The sequence below is a fragment of the Cygnus atratus genome, chromosome 15, assembly GCF_013377495.2.
Source record: "Cygnus atratus isolate AKBS03 ecotype Queensland, Australia chromosome 15, CAtr_DNAZoo_HiC_assembly, whole genome shotgun sequence".
Lineage (NCBI taxonomy): Eukaryota > Metazoa > Chordata > Aves > Anseriformes > Anatidae > Cygnus > Cygnus atratus.
In genome coordinates, this window is record NC_066376.1 from 54678 (window position 1) to 73957 (window position 19280).

General features: G+C 36.6%; 1 protein-coding gene across 13 annotated transcripts in view; it reads right to left on the minus strand.

The window, feature by feature from the left end:
* The window catches only part of UNKL (unk like zinc finger), a 66202-nt gene that overhangs the window by 30708 nt on the left and 16214 nt on the right, over window positions 1–19280 (minus strand). For 12 of the 13 annotated variants that reach the window (XR_007708866.1, XR_007708865.1, XM_050713778.1 and 9 more), the window contains 5 exons: window positions 18831–18948; window positions 14545–14629; window positions 11594–11748; window positions 5037–5225; window positions 3497–3559 (listed from right to left, as the gene is read on the minus strand). Coding sequence is in view for 11 of the 13 variants with exons in the window: in XM_050713778.1 (XP_050569735.1) it covers window positions 3497–3559; window positions 5037–5225; window positions 11594–11748; window positions 14545–14629; window positions 18831–18948 (610 nt within the window). In the remaining 2 variants the exon portion in view is untranslated. The remainder of the gene's footprint in view (window positions 1–3496; window positions 3560–5036; window positions 5226–11593; window positions 11749–14544; window positions 14630–18830; window positions 18949–19280) is intronic. The other variant, XM_050713780.1, reaches the window with a different exon arrangement.

A 19280-nucleotide genomic window follows, 5' to 3' on the forward strand; every position in this document is an offset into this window, starting at 1 on the left:
GTATTTCTCTAATGTGGCTGGACATGGCTATCATATGAGGGAATTCTGCTTTCAGAAAAAAAGGTTTTTAGGTAACTTCAAATGAGCTCTACAGTCATAGTTAGTCAGCTGAAGTCTGATGACTCTTTTCAAAAGGAAAATATCTACTGAGTAATTGTACCATTTCATAATACATTTGTACACATATTGTACACGTATTTATTTGATCTGCATTTTTTCCCATTTATTCTAAATACAATTGGCACATAAACTGATCTTCAGTTGAGACAGGTGAGAAACATGACTGCACTACGCACATGTACCACATAATATAATGACCTGTACCTATGCTACTTCTTTCTAGCTGAATATTGTTGTCATAGAAATCATACAGTTAAATTATAAAATGTAATAAATACAAACAAAATGTAACCACGAAGCATTCTAAACTAGGAAATAACTTCAAAAAGTCTACATGGACTTGGTGAAAGTGCTCCAGTATATGAATTCTTTTTATTGTTTTACCAACTTCCTTGAGTCTTTTGGTTAAGAAAAACAACATTTAACTGTGACTGAATCAATCCAACATCCTCTCATTGCTTTCTATGAGATGAGCCATTTCTATGGATGAGCCATGATTGTGTAGTATCTACTGAGTACTCTCCTGTTTTCTACTAATACCATGGAAATTTTCCTATTTCAAAAGTAGACATAATGCAAGATTGAGACTGATAACGACCATCAGAATGAACCACGGACATAAGACAAATATCTCTGTCCATACTGAAAGATCAGGTTGCTACAGGGACTGTTCAGGTGTGTTTTAATTGCTGATGGAGATTCCACAACCTCTCTGGCTCTCTGTTTTAATGTCTGGCCATCCTCGCTGTATAAGACATGCACTGTGTTTTAAAGTATGACTTTGAAATAATGAATGAAAAAGACAATTTCCAAGGAACTCTGCAAGAGTAGCAAATACAATTACAATCTTGTTCTCAAGCTTGTTTTCTTTCATCTTGTGTAAGCAGAAATAAATATCTGTTTTAAAGGAGAGAAGATCCTTTCATCAATGCCAAACAACTTCTCTCTACCGCCTTTCCCCTCCCAACAACAGACATCTTGCTTTTCAGGTCCTGCCTGAAGTATGTTATACTAACTGCTGTCACAAAATTTTCTGGGAGTAGCAGAGCTGCTCTACAGCATATACAAAATGTAATGGAATGCTTTTGTTCCATGCATTTGCTGCAATTTCAGCTGAAGTCCAACTTCCTTCCCTAGCTATAGTTAGGAAAAACTACTTAACAGCCAGATTTACAGAAAAATATAAATAATCTAAATAAACTGTATATATCTTACTACGAACTATACAACCTATGACATAGAAAAGGATTTCAGGCTGTTGTGATACAGTCTTAAAAAAAAAATTACAAAACCAGAAATTTCATTAATTTTAAACCTGATATGACATAGCCTGATTCTCCTTAGTGGCACCAGTGACAGGATAAGAGGCAACAGCCACAAACTGCAGGACATAAAGTTACACTTGACATTAAACTTAAAAAAAAAAAAAAAAAAAAAAAAAAAAACCACGTGATTGTGGCCGAACACTAAAGCATATAGCTCAAAGAGGCTGTGGAGTCTCCCTTCCTGAAGATAAACACTACCGGACAAGGTCCTAAGCAACCTGTTCTAGCTGATCTTGCTTTGACAAGGGGGAAGATAGACTACAGACCTCCAGAGGTCCCTTCTAAGCTCAACTATCCTATGATTCTATGATAGGCTTTTCCAAGCTTTGTTCCAACATTTAAATTTACACTGAATTAACAACATATTCTCTAATATATCAACGCAACATGCTAAGACTTTTTATATTAGTGAAAAATTATCACTCAAAATATATGCCCTTTTGGCCTGCCCCATCTTAAGCTGAGGCCTCTTGGTGAGAGTGGAGTGAAGAAACCTCACACACCCACACAAAGCTGATGGATTTTTTCAATTAGTACTCTTTCTCCCCAGCATAAACACCTACACCTACTGGACTATTTACTCTCTTCTGCCTAACACATTTGCAAGCAGCAAGCCTCTTGTCCCACCCTGTTTCCACAGAGATGCACTTGGGCTGCTCAAAGGTTCCTTTCCTTCCTCTCTTTTGACAGACCAAGACTGACACTATCTGTGACTTCCAAACTCCATTCTGGAGGGTATCTAAACAGAACAGAGAGACAAAATAAACAGAAACGAGACAGGAGAGAAAGGTTATTAAAAAAAGATGTCAACAATTTTATAATTACGTAGCAGAATTTCAAACATTCTGCACTAATTAAGTGCAAATTATATAGCTTTTTTTTTTTTTTTTAAATAAGGAGAAAATAAAAGAATGAAAACAACCTGCAAATATTTTTAGAAACATTAGATAATAGGAAAATTCATGTAATTCAGGTTGGAAGGAACTGCAGCAGGGCATCTAGTCCAACCACTTGATCAGAGCTAATTTGTCTATGAAGTCAGCCCAGGTGACTGAGTGGTTTTGCTAGTCTGGTCTTGAAAACCTCCAAGGATGACGAGCGTACAAGCAAATTCTGCAAACACTGCTTGACTCTCCCGATGGTGAAAAACTTTTCCTTACATCCAGTCTTAGCTTCTTGTTTCAGCTTAGCAAGTTCTCTCTTGTCCACCCACTAGCACCACTGTGAACATGCTGGCTCTGTCTTCTTCAGCTCCCCATAGGTATTTGGAAAGCTGCTATTGGGTCCTCCTGAAGCCTTCTTTTCTCCAAGCTAAAAACAAGCTCTGCTTCCTCAGCCTCTCCTCACAGGGCAAGTGCTCCAGGACTCAGACCATCTTGTCAGCCCTTCACTGAACTTGCTTGCTCTAAGTAGTTTATCGATGTAATTCTAATACTGGGGGCCAACACTGAATGTGGTATTCTAGTTGTGGTCTAACAAGTGCTAAACAGAGGGGAGTAACCCCTTCCCTTGATCTACTGCCATGCTCCTGTTAATAGAACATGGGATAACGTTTGGTCTTCTGTGCAGCCAGACAACACTGTTGGCTCACATTTAGCTTGCTGTCTACATAGACCCTCAGGCACTTTTACACAGTGCTGCTTCCCAGACAGTTAGTTCTTGTTCTCAGCCTGTACTACAAAATCACAAAATGGTTGAGGTTGGAATGGACCCTCTGGAGATCATCTGGTCCAACCCCCCTGCTCAAGCAGGACCACTTAGGGTAGGTTGCCCAGGACCATGTCCAGACAGCTTCTGAATATTTCAAAGGACAGAGACTCTACAGTCTCTCCAGGCAACCTGTTCTAGTGCTCAGTCACCCTCACAGTAAAGAAGCATTTCCTGATATTCAGACAGAAGTTCTCACGTTTCAGTTTGTGTCCATTGCCTCTTGTCTTGTCACTAGTTGTAATTTTTCCTTAGACTATATTACAAAGTGCCACAGAACGTTGATACTGCATTAATGAATGACCAAAAAGGGCAAAATATTAGTGTTTAGCTTTTGGCAATACCTGCTTGTTGTCTTGTTCACTTGTTTTCTGCTGATTCTCAGCTGAGAAAATTCGCTGCTTTGCCTAAAACAAGAAAACTCTATGTAATATATGAACTTAATGAGTCACTGCTATAAAATATTTAATTAGTTTATGAAGGGTCAGTGGCATCCCTGTAACAATGCCTTAAAGAGGATGACTGTTTTGCTCACTGCAGTCCCATATGGAGAACTGAATTTTAATGCTCTTAAAGTAAATGTACGTGAGAAAGGAAAGGCAGTTGCAATTGTTCCACTTACATGCACAACTGAGTGCATGCAAGTTATTTCTGGTCCAAAAACTGAGTAGCCATGTTAGCACTATGTTGTGACTGAAATAACATGTTTGAAGTGCTCACCAGCTGGGGAATAATTCTGCAAGAGGCTGGTGAGATAGAAGCCTGCGTTAGCCAAAAGTTTCAGTGGAACTGCCTATATTTTCCCTTTAAGTAATCATGCTACAAATAACAAGCAAAACAATTTCAAACATAAGGGCAGATTTTATTTGAACACCATTTTATAATAAGGTAACTTTTGAAACAAGTGAAACATACATAAAGTAAAGGAAACCGTAAGCATTTTCTCTACGCCCACTGTGTTCTTGAAGAGCAGAATGAAAAATATCTCTTTTCAGACTAGTAATTTTCAGTGATTTCCTTAATTGCAGTAACCTCTGCATGGCTCCTGTCTCTTTGGGAAAAAAACAGTTCTTTCTGCTGCCTTTGAGCAGTTCTGTTGTGTTTGTTCCTTTGGGAGATTGCTAATCTCTCTTGCAGTGAATGCTCCCTGTTGCAACTCTCTGTCAGCTGGAACTCTCCTCTTTATAAGCCTCCATGCTTTTTTCTCAGTTCCAAAGTCCATCACTGCCTCCTCTCTAAACAGATTCAATGTGGCCAGGAAAAGGCAAGCACATGACTTTTTTGCTGCTAAGACACATGCTTTGTAGCAGTACATTACTCACTGATGGTGAACGAAGTGGCAAAACTGATTTTAATCAGTGTTACATCTTTTCTCAATTACTGCTACAGAGCTCTCTCTCTTTTTAAGAGGCTTGTATTTTATCATTGCTCTGTCTCAGCAATGAACTTGTCTGAGAGGGAGCTGCAGGTGGGACAAGAAACAGAAATTAATCAAAGATTAGCACTCATAGTCTCAACAGCCAGAAATAATGTGTATTTTCACCATCCGTTTTCAACAAAAATTAAAAGCAAACCCTACCAAGACTAGATACATTTTTTTGTTTGTTTTTTCTCTGTTATCTTGCTCTATTCTAGGCTACATGGGCTCAAAATAACAATCACAATTCTTCTGCAAAGTTACAACTTACTACATGTCAGTTGACACTTTGCAAGGGTGTTCTTGGCCAGTGACAACTGCAGTTTGACACGGTTTAGTTCAAAACAGAGGAGAGCTCCCAACTCTGCTTCAAATGAGTGCAGATACGCGAGGCAGACAACATTTTCTTCTGAATCTAATTATCTTAAGATTGCATTTGTAATTCTACACCCATATTATTCACATACCTGATCTTCTCGTTCAAAACCTGGTGCTTTTGGATAGCTAGATGTTGGTGAAGAAACACCTGATGTGCTAGACTCAGAACACAGAACACCATTTGCTAATGATCTCTGTCTACAAAGAGGTCCCAGAGGTGACAAAGAACTACTGCTACCAGAAGTTGATGTTACAGTTGGACTTGAAGAACAGGAAATCTGTAGAAGACAGAAAACAGTGTCAAATATACTCTATAATATTTTTACATATCTGTTTTCCCTTTAGAACACAATTAGTTGAAACTATAGATCAATTTCAATTTCTGTTAAGAAAATGCCAACTTCAGCATATCTGTGTATTTTTTGATATTAGCTTAAAAAGTAGTTGATAGCAAAAGTAACAAGGAGATATTGTAATTATACAAATTCCAAAAGAAGATGCATTTGTACACACCAGAATATTGTCTTGTTTGGTCCCCATGCACAAAATGACTCTCAGGCAGAAATTATTTGCTTTCTGACAACTATGACTTCCATTCATTCATGTATTTCCTTATTTACAGTTTGAAGTAAGCACTGTATGACATTTCACACTTTCAAAGAACTCATCTGGATCAAGCCAAACAGTTCAATAAGAAAAAGTCAACTAGAAGTTTGGCAAAAAGTAAATCGATGCCCGTTTGTATATCTCAAAAGGCTGTTTTCTGAGATTCTTAAATAATTTATTAATGAATAAACATCCTCAACACTTTAAAATTTAAAACACTACTGATTTTATACATTTTTGTTCTGATACACAACTGCCAGAGTTATAAATTTCTGAAGTAAAAGGCTTAAGGTGAAGGTGTAATCTCTGTAAGTAGGCCTGGACAATATGTTCACTCGAAGTATAATTCCAATGAACCTGAAATTTAGGAAGTCAGGTGGCAGATTCCTACAATAAACGTGTTCAAGTGCAACTGTGGGTAGTGCTTGTTTCTACATTTTTTTAAATAAACCCTTTAATTTTTTTCAAGCCAGGCTAATAACTAGACTCAGTTCTCTCAGTGGTGAGAACACTCAGTGATGAGACACATTTTAATCCCTCCTGCACTTGATTCAGAACAGTCTGTGAAGTTTCAAGAACCTGAACTAGTCAATGCTCTGTACAATAGTAGAGTAAAATTCTGCCGCCAAGGTTGTTTTAATTTGTTTAAAGACAAAATACACACTGAATCAGACAGACTGAAAATAACTATATAGCTTACTGCTAAACTCTCAACTTAGGGTTAACCTTAACTCTTACTTTATGCTCCAAAGAATGTGAAAGTATTTTAAACAAATCAGGATTTTAAAATGAGACACCTCTCTCCCCAGAATAGCATAACCTCAAGATGTCCCTCCTAGGCAGCAGGAACTTCAGATTCAAATTCCTTTAAATCAGGTAGAGGACACACATGAACCTAGAGGTTATCTTAACCTTGGACAGAATAAACACCTCAACAAATGTAAGCCCTACAGCCACTGAGTATTATTACCTATGCGTTCACTCACACCTTTTCCTACCTAAAATCTGCTGTCGCAGACCTTATCTGCATGGAGTTGCGCAATTACATTGCTTCTGAAATCCAAAGAGAGCTTACCTACATAAGAGTGAAACATACATACAGCCTGAAAGACAACAGAAGTACAAGAGTGGACACCACAGCAAAAATAATTAAACTGATAGCCAAGGTTTATTCAGACAAAATTCCTACTGAAGTCAAAGGCTGTAGAATTCATGTTTTGACCACAAGCTAGTTACAGCATATAATGTTTCTCTTTCTGTTACCATTCACTGCAAATCCAAAACCGAGGATTGCCTAGTGCATGGATTACAAAGTTAGGAATTTTTTTTTCATTCAAAAATACTGAAATCCTTTGTTTATCCTAGAGAGAAAATTGAAGGGGAAAAAAAAAGGAAAAAAAAGAAAAAAAAAGGGACACTGCCAGGAAAAAAAACATTGATCTTAAGTGAAATTAAAAACCTGGGGTGTTTTGTTTTGGTTTTGTTGCCAAAAACTTGTTAAGGTATTCAGTTCCACATCCAAAGATTTTGAAAACTTATTATGAACAATATAGTTACATCTTCTAAGAATATTTAAAAACGTATTTCTGGTAGCAGAGGGTTCCTTAATGCAGTGGGCAAACAGGTAAATTAAAATGAGCAGACAGTGAAGGCACATTAACACCAGAAGTAAGATACTACTAGTCTAGATAAGCTACAGACTCGATTTAAGGATGTGAATTCCCTTATCTGCACAGAATGTTTCTCAGATGTAAATTTCACATCCACATTTTCAGATAGGCAGGCAACATAGATTAATTTACAGGCAGAGGAAGATGTACATCACGGTTATTCCCCTGCAATGCAGTTACTCCCTTACAATGTGACCTAATGTAGACTAGGGGAAAGGGAGGAAGGAAGATAGTCATTATGGATTATTTATCTTGGAGGGCTACCTGCAGACAACAGAACCATACATGGAACTACGCTCTTGTTCAACCAGAAGTAAAGGGCTTGAGGTACAGAACTACTAGTCAAGCTCAGATGCTATGAGATGGTGTATACCGTCAGATAAGATTATAAGGTGCCACTCGTATGACCCTTCTTGTTACAGTAGGTATCAACGGTAGCATTAACATCTACAGAGAGAGCTGCAAGCATTAAGAGCTTACACAATAATAATTTGTGTAGTTTTGCCACAAAATAAATAAATAAATAAATAAATACTGCTCAACCACCTAAGCTGCAGGAAGCATTATCTGATTACATTTATGTTTAGATTTTTGGTTTTAAACTCTGAAGAGTCAACCACGATGAGAGTAGATAGCGATATCCTCTACTCTGTCTTTTGTATTTTCTGGCAAAAAACCAACACATTAGTTAAGTTTTAGTAACTACGTTACATAGTACCACAAATTCTGTGTGACCCAACTTTCGAAGAATACGTTTAAAAAAATGGGTCATATAATATCCACAGTAGGTTAAAATATACAAGCAAGAAAAAAAAAATCTTTGAATTTCAAGCCTAGGATGAATTTACAGGACAGTTTACATATAAAGTACGTCTTTTTGGTATGAAGTTATTATTTGGAATTTATTCCTATCTTCTGCCTGCCCCTATACTGTACATTTATTCCCCTAATATAAATGTAATAATATGAGCTGTTGGATTAGACCCAGGCTAATATCCTGCTACCAAAAGGGGGCAAGAAGATGATATTTAGGAAAAATACCCGATCCTGGTCATTATCTAAGGTCATTAAACAAAAGTAATTCCTAAGGCAGAGAAAGCAAATGGAAGAATTTTAGGGCCACCTCCTTTTCATCTTTGAGAGACTCCTCCAGGTCTGGTGAAGATGTTCTGGCCCTTAATGTCAACGCTTATCAGGGCCCTCCACCTTTCCCTCCGGGCTTGAAAACGCATCTCTTCCATGACTCAAAGGTAGGTGGACTCCACAGAGAAATCGTGATAGGTTACACTGCCACTCATCTGACAAGGAATAATTTCTCAAATATTTAGTCATCTCTTACGGCCTGATACAGGATACCTTTAAGACCACTGCTCCTGTATCTCATCTGTCTGGCTTTCTTTTGCACAAATAAGATAAAAAGAACATTCATGAAATGTATCACTAGAAACAGTCATTCAACTTAGTGCAATATCGATGCCAAGATGATGAATGAACGTGCATTTTGTATCAGAAGGGACTTTTTGTTCACAATTAACATGAGGGCAAATGTTGTATCAGAAGGGATTTTTTGTTCACAATTAACATGAAAGCAAATGTCAGTATTAACATCAAAATAAGTGTAATATCAGCATGAGAAGGAAAATAGTGCAAGAGAGAGGAAGGGAAACTATAAATACTTAGATGAACATGTAAGAATGTAATGAAAGTATAAGTTTACAAAAGTTATTTAAAACAGAGCCTCCTCACTAACAACCTGGATCGTACAGCATTTTTAATGGGCTCATTCTTCCAATAATTTCTATAGAAAGGGAAATAGTATTAAACTCTCAAACTGTGGACCTAGGCAACAGGTAGTTAAACAACTTGCTCAGAGTCAAGGAGTTTTTTTATGACTGAGCAGAGAACTGAGTTAGGTCTCTCAAGCCCAAGGTTTGTGCTCTAAGTACTACACCACCCTTCTCCTCTAGAAGTAAAGAAAATAGCAGGTTACTTCACCGGCGTAATACAGCAGTACATGTGAGAGAAGTTTTGGAATATGAATAGAGACATTTAGTTCTGAAGACTCAAAAGTGAGAAAGTCTGATTACGGTGTGAAAAAAAAAACAAACAAACACTAAAATCACTAAAATTAAGTTCACTTGGGAGCTGCATCTGATGGTGATGAGAATGAAGATGAAGGAGACAGAAAGACAAAGCTTATTGGAACAGAGAGAAAAGCACAAACCAAGAATGTAAACATGGTGCCAGGGTAGAGAAAAATGCGGGGAGGTAGGAAAGCATACAGTGACTACTTTAATACTAATAGAAAGCAGGTTACAGCAGATGCAGATGGTGAAAGTAAGCAAGCAACAAAACTCAAGGATTAAACATATAAAGACATAAGACCAAATTCGTAATAAGAAATCAGGAACTGAATATTCAGAAAAAATATAATGGAAGTGTAGGTAAGTAATCAAGTGAAAGAAATGTCATGACATTTTGCCAGAGAACAGAAAAAGATGGCCACTTGCAATAAAACTTCAAGCAGAAAGTACAGGAAAGACAGCAGGGTCAACTTCTGCATTTTCACACTTGAACAGTAATGCAAGCACTCTTACCGGAAACAGAATGGAAAACGTGCAAAATGTTAATCAGAATCCCAATGACTATAACAGAAAAATGCATGTATATGGAGGAAGATTTCTCATGGCTGGAAGGCACATTAGGATAGTTAGCGTTTCCAGCTGTAACGAAATCATTCATGACAGGCTAAGAAGTTTCTGGGAGAACAGATATATTTATGAGTCTCTCCTAAAAGTTTCAGAACCTTAGCAACAACAGTTAGCTTCCCAAATAAACAGGTAGACTCTCTCTCAGAACCTTATAGCCAGCGGGCTTCTGCACTGGAGTCCTCAGATAAAACGCTGGCATACTGGTTATCTTTATTCTTGATCTACAGGACACCATAATGAAGCTACAAGAAAAAGTCAGAGGAGTTTTAACAACTGCTCTATTTACTTACAATTCCTTTTAAACATTATTTAAACTATGTCCTTTCATGTAGTTTCTAACCAAGCAGGATAGACCAACACTTCTGGAAACCTAGAAATGAAATTCTGGTAATAAATGTATTTACTTATTAAAAATATGTTAAGAAAAAAAATCAAATCAGGAAAGAAAACAAAGATGTTGCTATCTTTATATATTATTGTCCTTGTTTTGACTGGGATAAAGTTAATTTTCTTCATAGGATCTGGTATGGTGCTGTGTTTTGGATTTAGGATGAAATGATGCTGATAACACACCGATATTTCAGTTGCTGCAGAGCAATGCTTACACTGAGCCAAGAACTTTTCTGCTTCTCATGCCCTGCCAGCGAGAAGGCCAGGGGTGCACGTGAAGCTGGAAAGGGACACAGCCAGGACAGCGACCCAAACTGACCAAAGGGATATTCATATCCATAGAGCATCAGCTGAACAATAAAAGCCGGGGGGAGTTGGCCAGGGTGGGAGGGGATGCCACTGCTTAGGGACTGGCTGAGCATCAGTCAGCTGGTAGTGAGCAATTGCATTTTGCATTACTTGTGGTTTTGTTTGTTTATCTTTCTTTCTTGTTAAACTGCCTTCATCTCAACCCATGAGTTCTTGCATTTTTACCTTTTTTAAATCATCTCCCCCACCCCACTGTGGGGGAGCAAGTGATCATGTGGTACTTAGCCGCCTGCTGAGTTAAATAACAACAATTATTTTGCAGCAAACCAAACAAAAAGATCTATTCCAACTGATACTAAAAGGAAGATCATGAAAGTTCCGCAAGATACCTTTCTAGTTCTTCTCCCCCAACCTTTACTGATAAAATTTGCTAACATAGACTACATTTACTACCCTTGTAATCAAACACCTCTCTACTACCAAACACACTGCTTGTACTGCAAGAAGCTTTAAGTAAAGTATGATTGGGTAGGACATCACTTAATTCGCAACATTAACAAATTAGGACAGAGAAGAGGGCCGTTATCAGGCAAGATCTTCCACGAATGAAACCTCTCCTATAGAAAAAATATACACGTAAATTAAGCTGTCTTGTAGTTGTATATTTGATTAACAACAACATTCCTCACTGTAGCATTCAAAATATGGCATTTTAAGACAAAAAACAAGAACAGAAAACACACGTAATACATAATTAAATCTGGTGCCCTGGGCAGACATTCCATTTAGGTTTTCAAAACCAGTTAAATATTACTGCCTGACATTTACTGTAGCTGTGATTTTTTTCTCTTTTGATGAAGTACAAAGAAATAAAAACAGACGTTTAAGAAATAAAATAAACAATTATATACTGGTACAGTGATTATTAGTAGTAGTTTTTCCAGAATTATTTACACTTACATTTCCAGACTGCCCACTGTTATTTGTAATGCTGTTTGTGGAGTTAAGACTGCTGCTCCATTCATTTGCAATTCCTATGCTGTCTGTTGAAAACAGGTGAGCGCCTGGCTTTGATTGACAACCAGTTTGCAGTATGACTACATTCATGGTGTCCTCTGTTGAAGGAATCCCCAACAAATTACACAGAGGTTTGATACTTAACTGTGTGAATTTCACAATTACATACCTAGTACCAAACAAAACACCTATCACATGGAAACATCAATCACACACACACAAAAAATGTCTCTTTTTCTTTAAATATAAGCACGAAGACAAGGTAAGAATAATATAATTCATCATTACATATTTGTGGCTACAAACAAAGGTGAACTACTGTAGTGATACTTTTCTTGCTTCATCAAAAACTGATGGTAGATCAAAATTCAAATGTTTTACCATATTATAGATTTTGCTTTGTTCTCCAGAATGTCTATCACTCCTGAGTTTAAAAACTTATATATATTTTTTTTTAACTCCTGACTGGAATGTAACAGTGGCATCATAATTACTGAGTTGGTTGTGCCTTTTTTTTTCCTCCCTCCAGTCCAGAAACATTTCACTTAATAATAAATAAATAAATAAATAAAGAGAAGCTGGTACTTACAGTGCTTAACTTACAAATGAATAATAACCTTTGAGAAAGTTCACTATTAACTCAGATGTAAATTGTAACCAATAACTTATTAATTTTGATACCAGAAAATTCAGCTCAAGGTAACCGAACAATTACTTCCCAATTTCCCAAAGACTACTCTGTTAACCTTTTAAACATCTCAGATACTTGATTCTTTAAATGTAAAAATATATAGAGGAGATTTAGACTTCTAGATTTACATACAAATGATGAGTTAATGAAAAATTACTTTACTTTAGTCAGCAATTACAGTTAATGACGTCCCTCACCTCATAATTAATGCACAGCACACAATATATCAAAATAAGGAAGTCAGGACTGAAAACAGAGTCCCTTAATAAACTCTAAAGATACTGTAAGATTTTTTTCATCTCTAGCCACTACTGCATTTTCGAAGGAGTAACAATGAACTACATTTAAAAATCAAATGCGAACATTTCTCTCCCAGACAGTAAGTAGCTCTGCTAGAGTGTACAAAAGTGCAAGCCATTGTCAGAAACAGAATGAGCGTGTGAAATACGGAAATACTTCTCTACATGGTAGATAACAAAGCTGAGGACAGTTTCTAATGATGAGGTGTTTCTCCTATCATTTTATTTATCGTAACTCCATCAGCCTCTTAGTATATGGTCCAGTGCTTTATCAAATATCTTCACTATTTTATGAGGTATAAAAATCAGGCAGTGACATCCACATGAAAAATGGAAAAGAGCTTGTCTTAAGTACCACTATGTATGCAAGTCCAGTCCAGCCACATCCAAAAAAAAAAAAAAAGGAAAAAGAAACTGCAGGGATTGCGAAGAAGATGTCACTAGATCACTGCTGTTCCTCTTACAAAATGTATGAAAAGAACGGTTGGGAAGACAGAAACAGATGCACTCACTTTTTGTGATTTATTCTCACTTTCGCTAAGTATCATTTCATGGCATAACTGCTTGCCCAGAGCAAGTCCAGTCAGCTATCTCACGTCCAGCCAACCCTCACACTGTCATAGAAAAAACACTATTTGATTCCCACTCTCTTTTAAATCTTCACGAGTTTTCTTTTCGTGACACGACCACATGCTCCTCTAGTACTCTATAAATGAGTTTAAGTAGACGTAACACCCTAAGAACGTAGTACGAGAGTGCCTTCCAAACGTTTCAAGAGAAAAATCATCTCTCCTTTCTCTTTTCAAAGAATATAGGAGTAACATCACAATTAGTTTTTGCTATTCTACTTATTGACAGTAAGTCAAAGAAACACATTAAATTTGGAAGGTGTGCTTCTACAACTATTCTAATTCCTTCAAAGAGTAAACATCATAGTTTCTGGCCTGATCCATGGAAGTTACAAACTCTACAGTGTAAACCTCCCCCAAGTTTAACTGTATTTTCACAGGGATGGATTGCTGTTGTGGGAGGTTGCACCTGAAAAAACAGCAGCAGTCTCATGTGGTGGCCTGTATCATGGAGATCACTGAAGCTCCTGAAAATCTGTCTTGGAGGAACAGTAAAATTCATTGTGGCCTTCAGAAAGGAGGGAAGGGGAGGGGAAAAAAAAAAAAAAAAAAAAAACACGTTTCTGCTGATTCTGAAGAACTCATTGTGGGAAGACAAAGAATGCTACTGTAGGGAACACGTGTGCTTCCCCAAGTTATTTCAACACAGAATGACAAAAGATGCCGAGATACATGTATGAATGCTGGAAAATATTCCCTTACCTGTTCCACATAGGTAAGCAAGTAATGCAATAAATGGTTGTACAGAACATCACATTTGCCTAGAACAGGTGAACTGCCACTAGTCATCATTACAGAATCATAAGCTAAATACTACTGAATCACAGAAATCTGGGGCTTTCCAGAATTGGTAGAGCACCTAATGCCTCTTTTCATCTCTTGAAGCAGAAGGTAAAATGTAAGCTGGGACCGGACCTTTATTTATTTGTTTTGAAGCTTATCATAGGTTTCGATAGGACAAGGCATGTATTTAACAAAACTCAAACATGTATATACATTTGAAAAATCAAGCTTTAAGTGTTAACAGGACAAGCTGCATTTGTAAAGAAAAGCACTTCCTGTTTTACTGCTGCTGCAAATTTGATGCAAATGCAGCAAGCTCCCGTGACAACACAGTGTATTGGAAAACATGGAATGAATTTCTAAAAACATGTGACACCAATTGCTATTTATACATTAAAATTAACGACTTAAAGTCATTTCTGTTACAGATACTTAGAAATGACTGTGCACTTTTATGAACACTGATACAAAAATAACAGTTCTCTTACTTACCTTCAACATGTGCAAATGCACAAAATGGACCACGTGGGCAGTAACCTGTCTGACGCATGTCATTGCACTTTGTAGATTTATATATCTAAACAAAACAGAAGCATAGTTAACTTACACATATTTGCTATGTAGTGACAAAAAAAGTCAAAGTTTTAAAATATTTAAATTAAGAGTTCTTAATATTTAATAGCAATATGCAATACACTGTTTTCTCAGGAAACTCAGTTCTTGTGTGTTTTTTTAAAAAATGAAATAGAAGAACAGAAATGTAAGAAAAGTAAACAGGAGACGAGAATCTTAACCTTTTTCTGTAGTAATAATAAATATTAACAATGGTGTTTTAGCAAAGCATTGTTCAAACTGCTTTGGTTTTCCATGTGGTATGGAAACAAGTCAAACACCACCAACAAATTTTTCTGTCATTTACATCACTTTAACAAATTTTGCAGGAGAAATGACGAATATACTAGAACAGCTTACAAAGCTGAAAAAAACCCACAATATGCTTTTTCCAACATACTGCTTTCATTTGGACATCTCTCATATTCAAATCGTCCTAATATTCAAATGTCTTTAACCTAATGGGCACATGAGAACTAAAAAAAAGTAATACTGACTGTTCAGGAAGTAATCATTATGTAAGTTGCAAGTAAGATCCAGGTTCAGTTTCTTGCTGTACCAGGATCTCACTAGGCTGGGAGAAAGCTGACATACTAGAGCAACGTTAGCAATAGAACAATATTAAGAACTTGTATAAGGTACATAGATTCTTTTGTGAATTCATTCCAGGAATCTGCAAGTCTGTGGCAAATAGCAGTGGAATCTTTTTGTTTTCCCAAGCCTTGGTATCATCGTGGTCTTTGGCTTTCAGCATCAGTAGAGTGATTCATGGCTCAGTAAATAATGGTTCTTAGTTCAGAATGCCCCTTCAGCATATGCAGGGTAAAAAAAAATATTCTTTTCCTTGAACTCCTACCTTAGAACAAACATGAAAAATGAAACTATGTGTTCGAAACTAAAATAAAAATAGTTCTGTAAGCTCTTTATTTTAGAGCTATTTTAAGCATCTTTAATAAATCTCTCATAAATAATTTTGAATTGAGGCTGAAAAAATCAGTTGTTATATTCATTACTAGCTCTTGCATAACAACCCAAAGATCATCCAACAAACTAGAGTAAGATGCTAAATCACAAAATTAGTACTGATACTTATTACTACACAAATAATTTATTTTTCCTTGAACGCTAAAAAAAGAGACAAAACACCCATGGTGTACAGAAATATTCCCCCAAAGGACACACTTTACAAATAAAACAGTGGGACTCATCTTTCCACCAATTTCACTGGGAGCTATCACAGGGACAGCAAAAAATGAAGGAGTCATTGTCGATACCATACCTGAACTAGGAAATGAAGCTGGATCCCTCTCCTTTTTTTTCATGTTCTCTGATTACTGGTAAATATAAATATATAAAACCCCAATGCCGTATGCCCTATTTCTATTACGCAGAAGGAAAAACAACAACAACAAAAAACAGAGAGAAGCATGACTGCCAGACAGTTCCCATAAAAAGATGCAATCTGAAGCTGGGTTTTAGTTTGTGCTCCTAGCCACAATAGAGACTTCCTATGAACTACCAGATGGTGCAAAGTATCTTCTAGTAAATGCTACTGTCGAAAGAAGTGATATGAATAAAAAAAAAAAAAAAAAAAAAAATCAAAACACTACAGGGGCAGAGCCAGCACTGATTCTGGAGAGGGCCACATCATATACATACCAACAGTACAAGATAGAAAGCAAACACGAAGAACTAAATCTAAGTTTACTTTAGACTAACTCCTCAGGTGTAGACAAGAACACAGCTGTTATTTAGTAATGGCAGAATCAAGCTATTTGTAGATATGATAACCAAGAGATTTCTTCAAAAAATAGTAATTGAGCCAAAAGGCAATGAGAATATGCTTTATTTGAATTTGGTGAAGAGTGAGGACACAACAACATCCAATACGGAAAGATAATGTTGGATAATGTGAGTATGAATTCAACCTAAACTAAAGGACACAAAAAGTAAGGCTGATCTAATGTCCTTGGTTTCAAATAAGTAGACTGAGGAGTGAAGGCAAATGGTTAACACCATCAAATAAACTGGATTTCATTATGAACTGAGTAAAATGAGTGCTACGCATCCTCAAGTCAGAGATTCAAAAGCTGCATGGAATTTCCATTCTAATCGCACAACTGAAAGGAAGTCAGAGCTGAAGCAAAGACGGGAAAGGATCATAGGGTAGGATGTAGAATGAAAACTCTTCCTTTGAGTAGAGGCATGTTGCTCATTCCTGTGAAATTAAATGCTTGAACTAAAATTAAGTGAGGTGATAACCCTATGCCTACCAAGCCGTCTTGAATACCAGCATGAATTATGTTCAACACTACAACAAAGGCAGCACAGCTAATGGAAATAAAAGCAAATATTGAAGTGACTAGAGCAGATGTGGGAGCAAATCACCTTTGTTTGGTTCAGGGTCAGGAAATGAATTAGGTAACTGTTGCGTCAGAATATTTAAAGAACTGGCGTATAAAACAGCCGCAGTTAGCATGTACTCTTGGCAAATCTGTCACATCAGAAGTAGCACATCTGACTGAGGCGTTTCAGGTATAGCACACTTAAGTTTGAGAAGAGCAAAAATAGCTGAATCAGGCCACTGCAAGTCCACTTATTATTCTGTCAAAATTTAATTAAAGAAAGAAAGAAATGGGATAAAACTAAAAATACATTTTGTGAAGACACATCTTAGTAGACTCACCATATAACTGATAAATCAAAGATTCTTTTCTAAACTGTAAAAGTGGTCATTCTAATAAGAACTTCAATACAGGATGTGTAAGATTAATTATTTCAGATAATGAAGATCATGACTCTCATCAATGTTACGTATCTGCTGTTAAACAAATGGGGAGATGGCAAAGGGTGGTATGAAAAAGGAAGGCAGCAGACAAAATTTGTATCACAACTCATGCCTCAGCCTAGTGACTTATTTTAGTAATTTCATTATGAGCTTTCTCATAAATGAAAGTGGGGTAGTCATGCTACAGTAGTCATTAAGCAGGAACACAATGTTATTACAGAAAAGGGCTGGAATATAAGGTAGAAGAAATGAAATAATCTGAAATAAATCTAGACCAAAAGATCTCTAGAAACAAGGACAGAGAAATTCTGGAGCAGTATCTAAGAGTATAGATAGCAAGGATTTATTTACTATATTTACTGTAAAGATGCAGATGCTCAACTTATGATAGGGAAAGTATGATAAAGAGTTTGCAACAACTCTAAAGTCAGTATTCTGGTATGCTCTTGAGATGCCTTCTATAATCTTCATAATTGGAAGAGAAAATAGCAATTGCTCAAATGGTATCTGCTTATACCTTAATAAGTGTTGAAGTTCCTAATGCAAGAAATTACATTCTGCTGTGAATTCTTCACGTCCATTCAGAGGTCCCAAAACCAAAACAGATATCTAAGGACGCACAACAGGCAGCTTCTTGCGTAACATTTCTTTTCAGTATCATGTTTGTTTCCATTAACTGGCAAATTTAATACTTTCCTAGTGTTGCAAAAGATTTAAATCTCAGCAGATTGAATGGCACTGCTCTGTTCCCTAGCACTTCACTGTTATGCTCAAGAATCCAACAAAGTCACAATGACTTTGCTTATGGAGGAATCTAAATTCATCTTGTTTTTCTGGAGTGTCTTCAGGCCGTATGTCAGTTTTCTGCTCTTTTCACCTCCTCCTGACCTACTCAGTTTTTTGTAATAATTTGCCATATATCTTTTTAACTTAAAATAGATTTTTTTTCCCAAGTTATAGATTAAATGCAATTAGTACTGTGACTTTATTACTGATTCAGAAAGTTAGGCAAAAAAAGAGAACCCATTTATTTATGCCCAAATCTTATATATGGGCCATCAACGTGAAAAAAGGATTTTCACAGGAGCCATGTGACAAGTCAATCCAGCAAACAGATTAAAGGCATCCAACCATTGCAGAGAATATTAATTCATTTTTCATAAGAAGTATAATAAAAATGCCTATCAATGAGAATCACAGCAGTACAAATAACTATTTCTACGCACATTTTTTTTTGTTAAAACCTCAACTACCTGAAGCGTTACATTAATTTTCTCTCCAAATGTCACATATTATTTCACAGGTATCATCTTTAATCAACAATCAAATCCATAATAAATTTAAAAACATTAAAAATAAGTAGAAACATAGTTGTTACCTCAGGATGAAACTGCTGCTCTGTACGAGAATGACAATACTGACAGCTATCCCCACTTTCACACCTTGAAGGTTCACCCCATTCATCTGCATGTTTTACACTGGGGCAAGGAGTGGACCTAGAAAAAATGAAGTCCAGAGCATGTTTATATCTACATCCTAGCAGAAGTCTGAAAAAATTTTCCATTAAAACTCAGAATCTTAGCTTCTGCGACCTAGAAAGTTGTGAATTCTGAGAGACACTGGCTTTTTGTAAATTCTTTGACAGAAGGATAAGCTAGTAGGATTCCGTTTTTCTTCTGTCTGGTGAAATTTATGGACAGTCCTGAGACTGTCAAGCAAAACCCACCAATTCTAAATCTTCCACCACAGCACGAAAGAATACCAAATCAATAAAGAAACCGGTGTTTTAGAATGATAGGCTCATTCCAAAAGTAAGCGAGGCAATGCA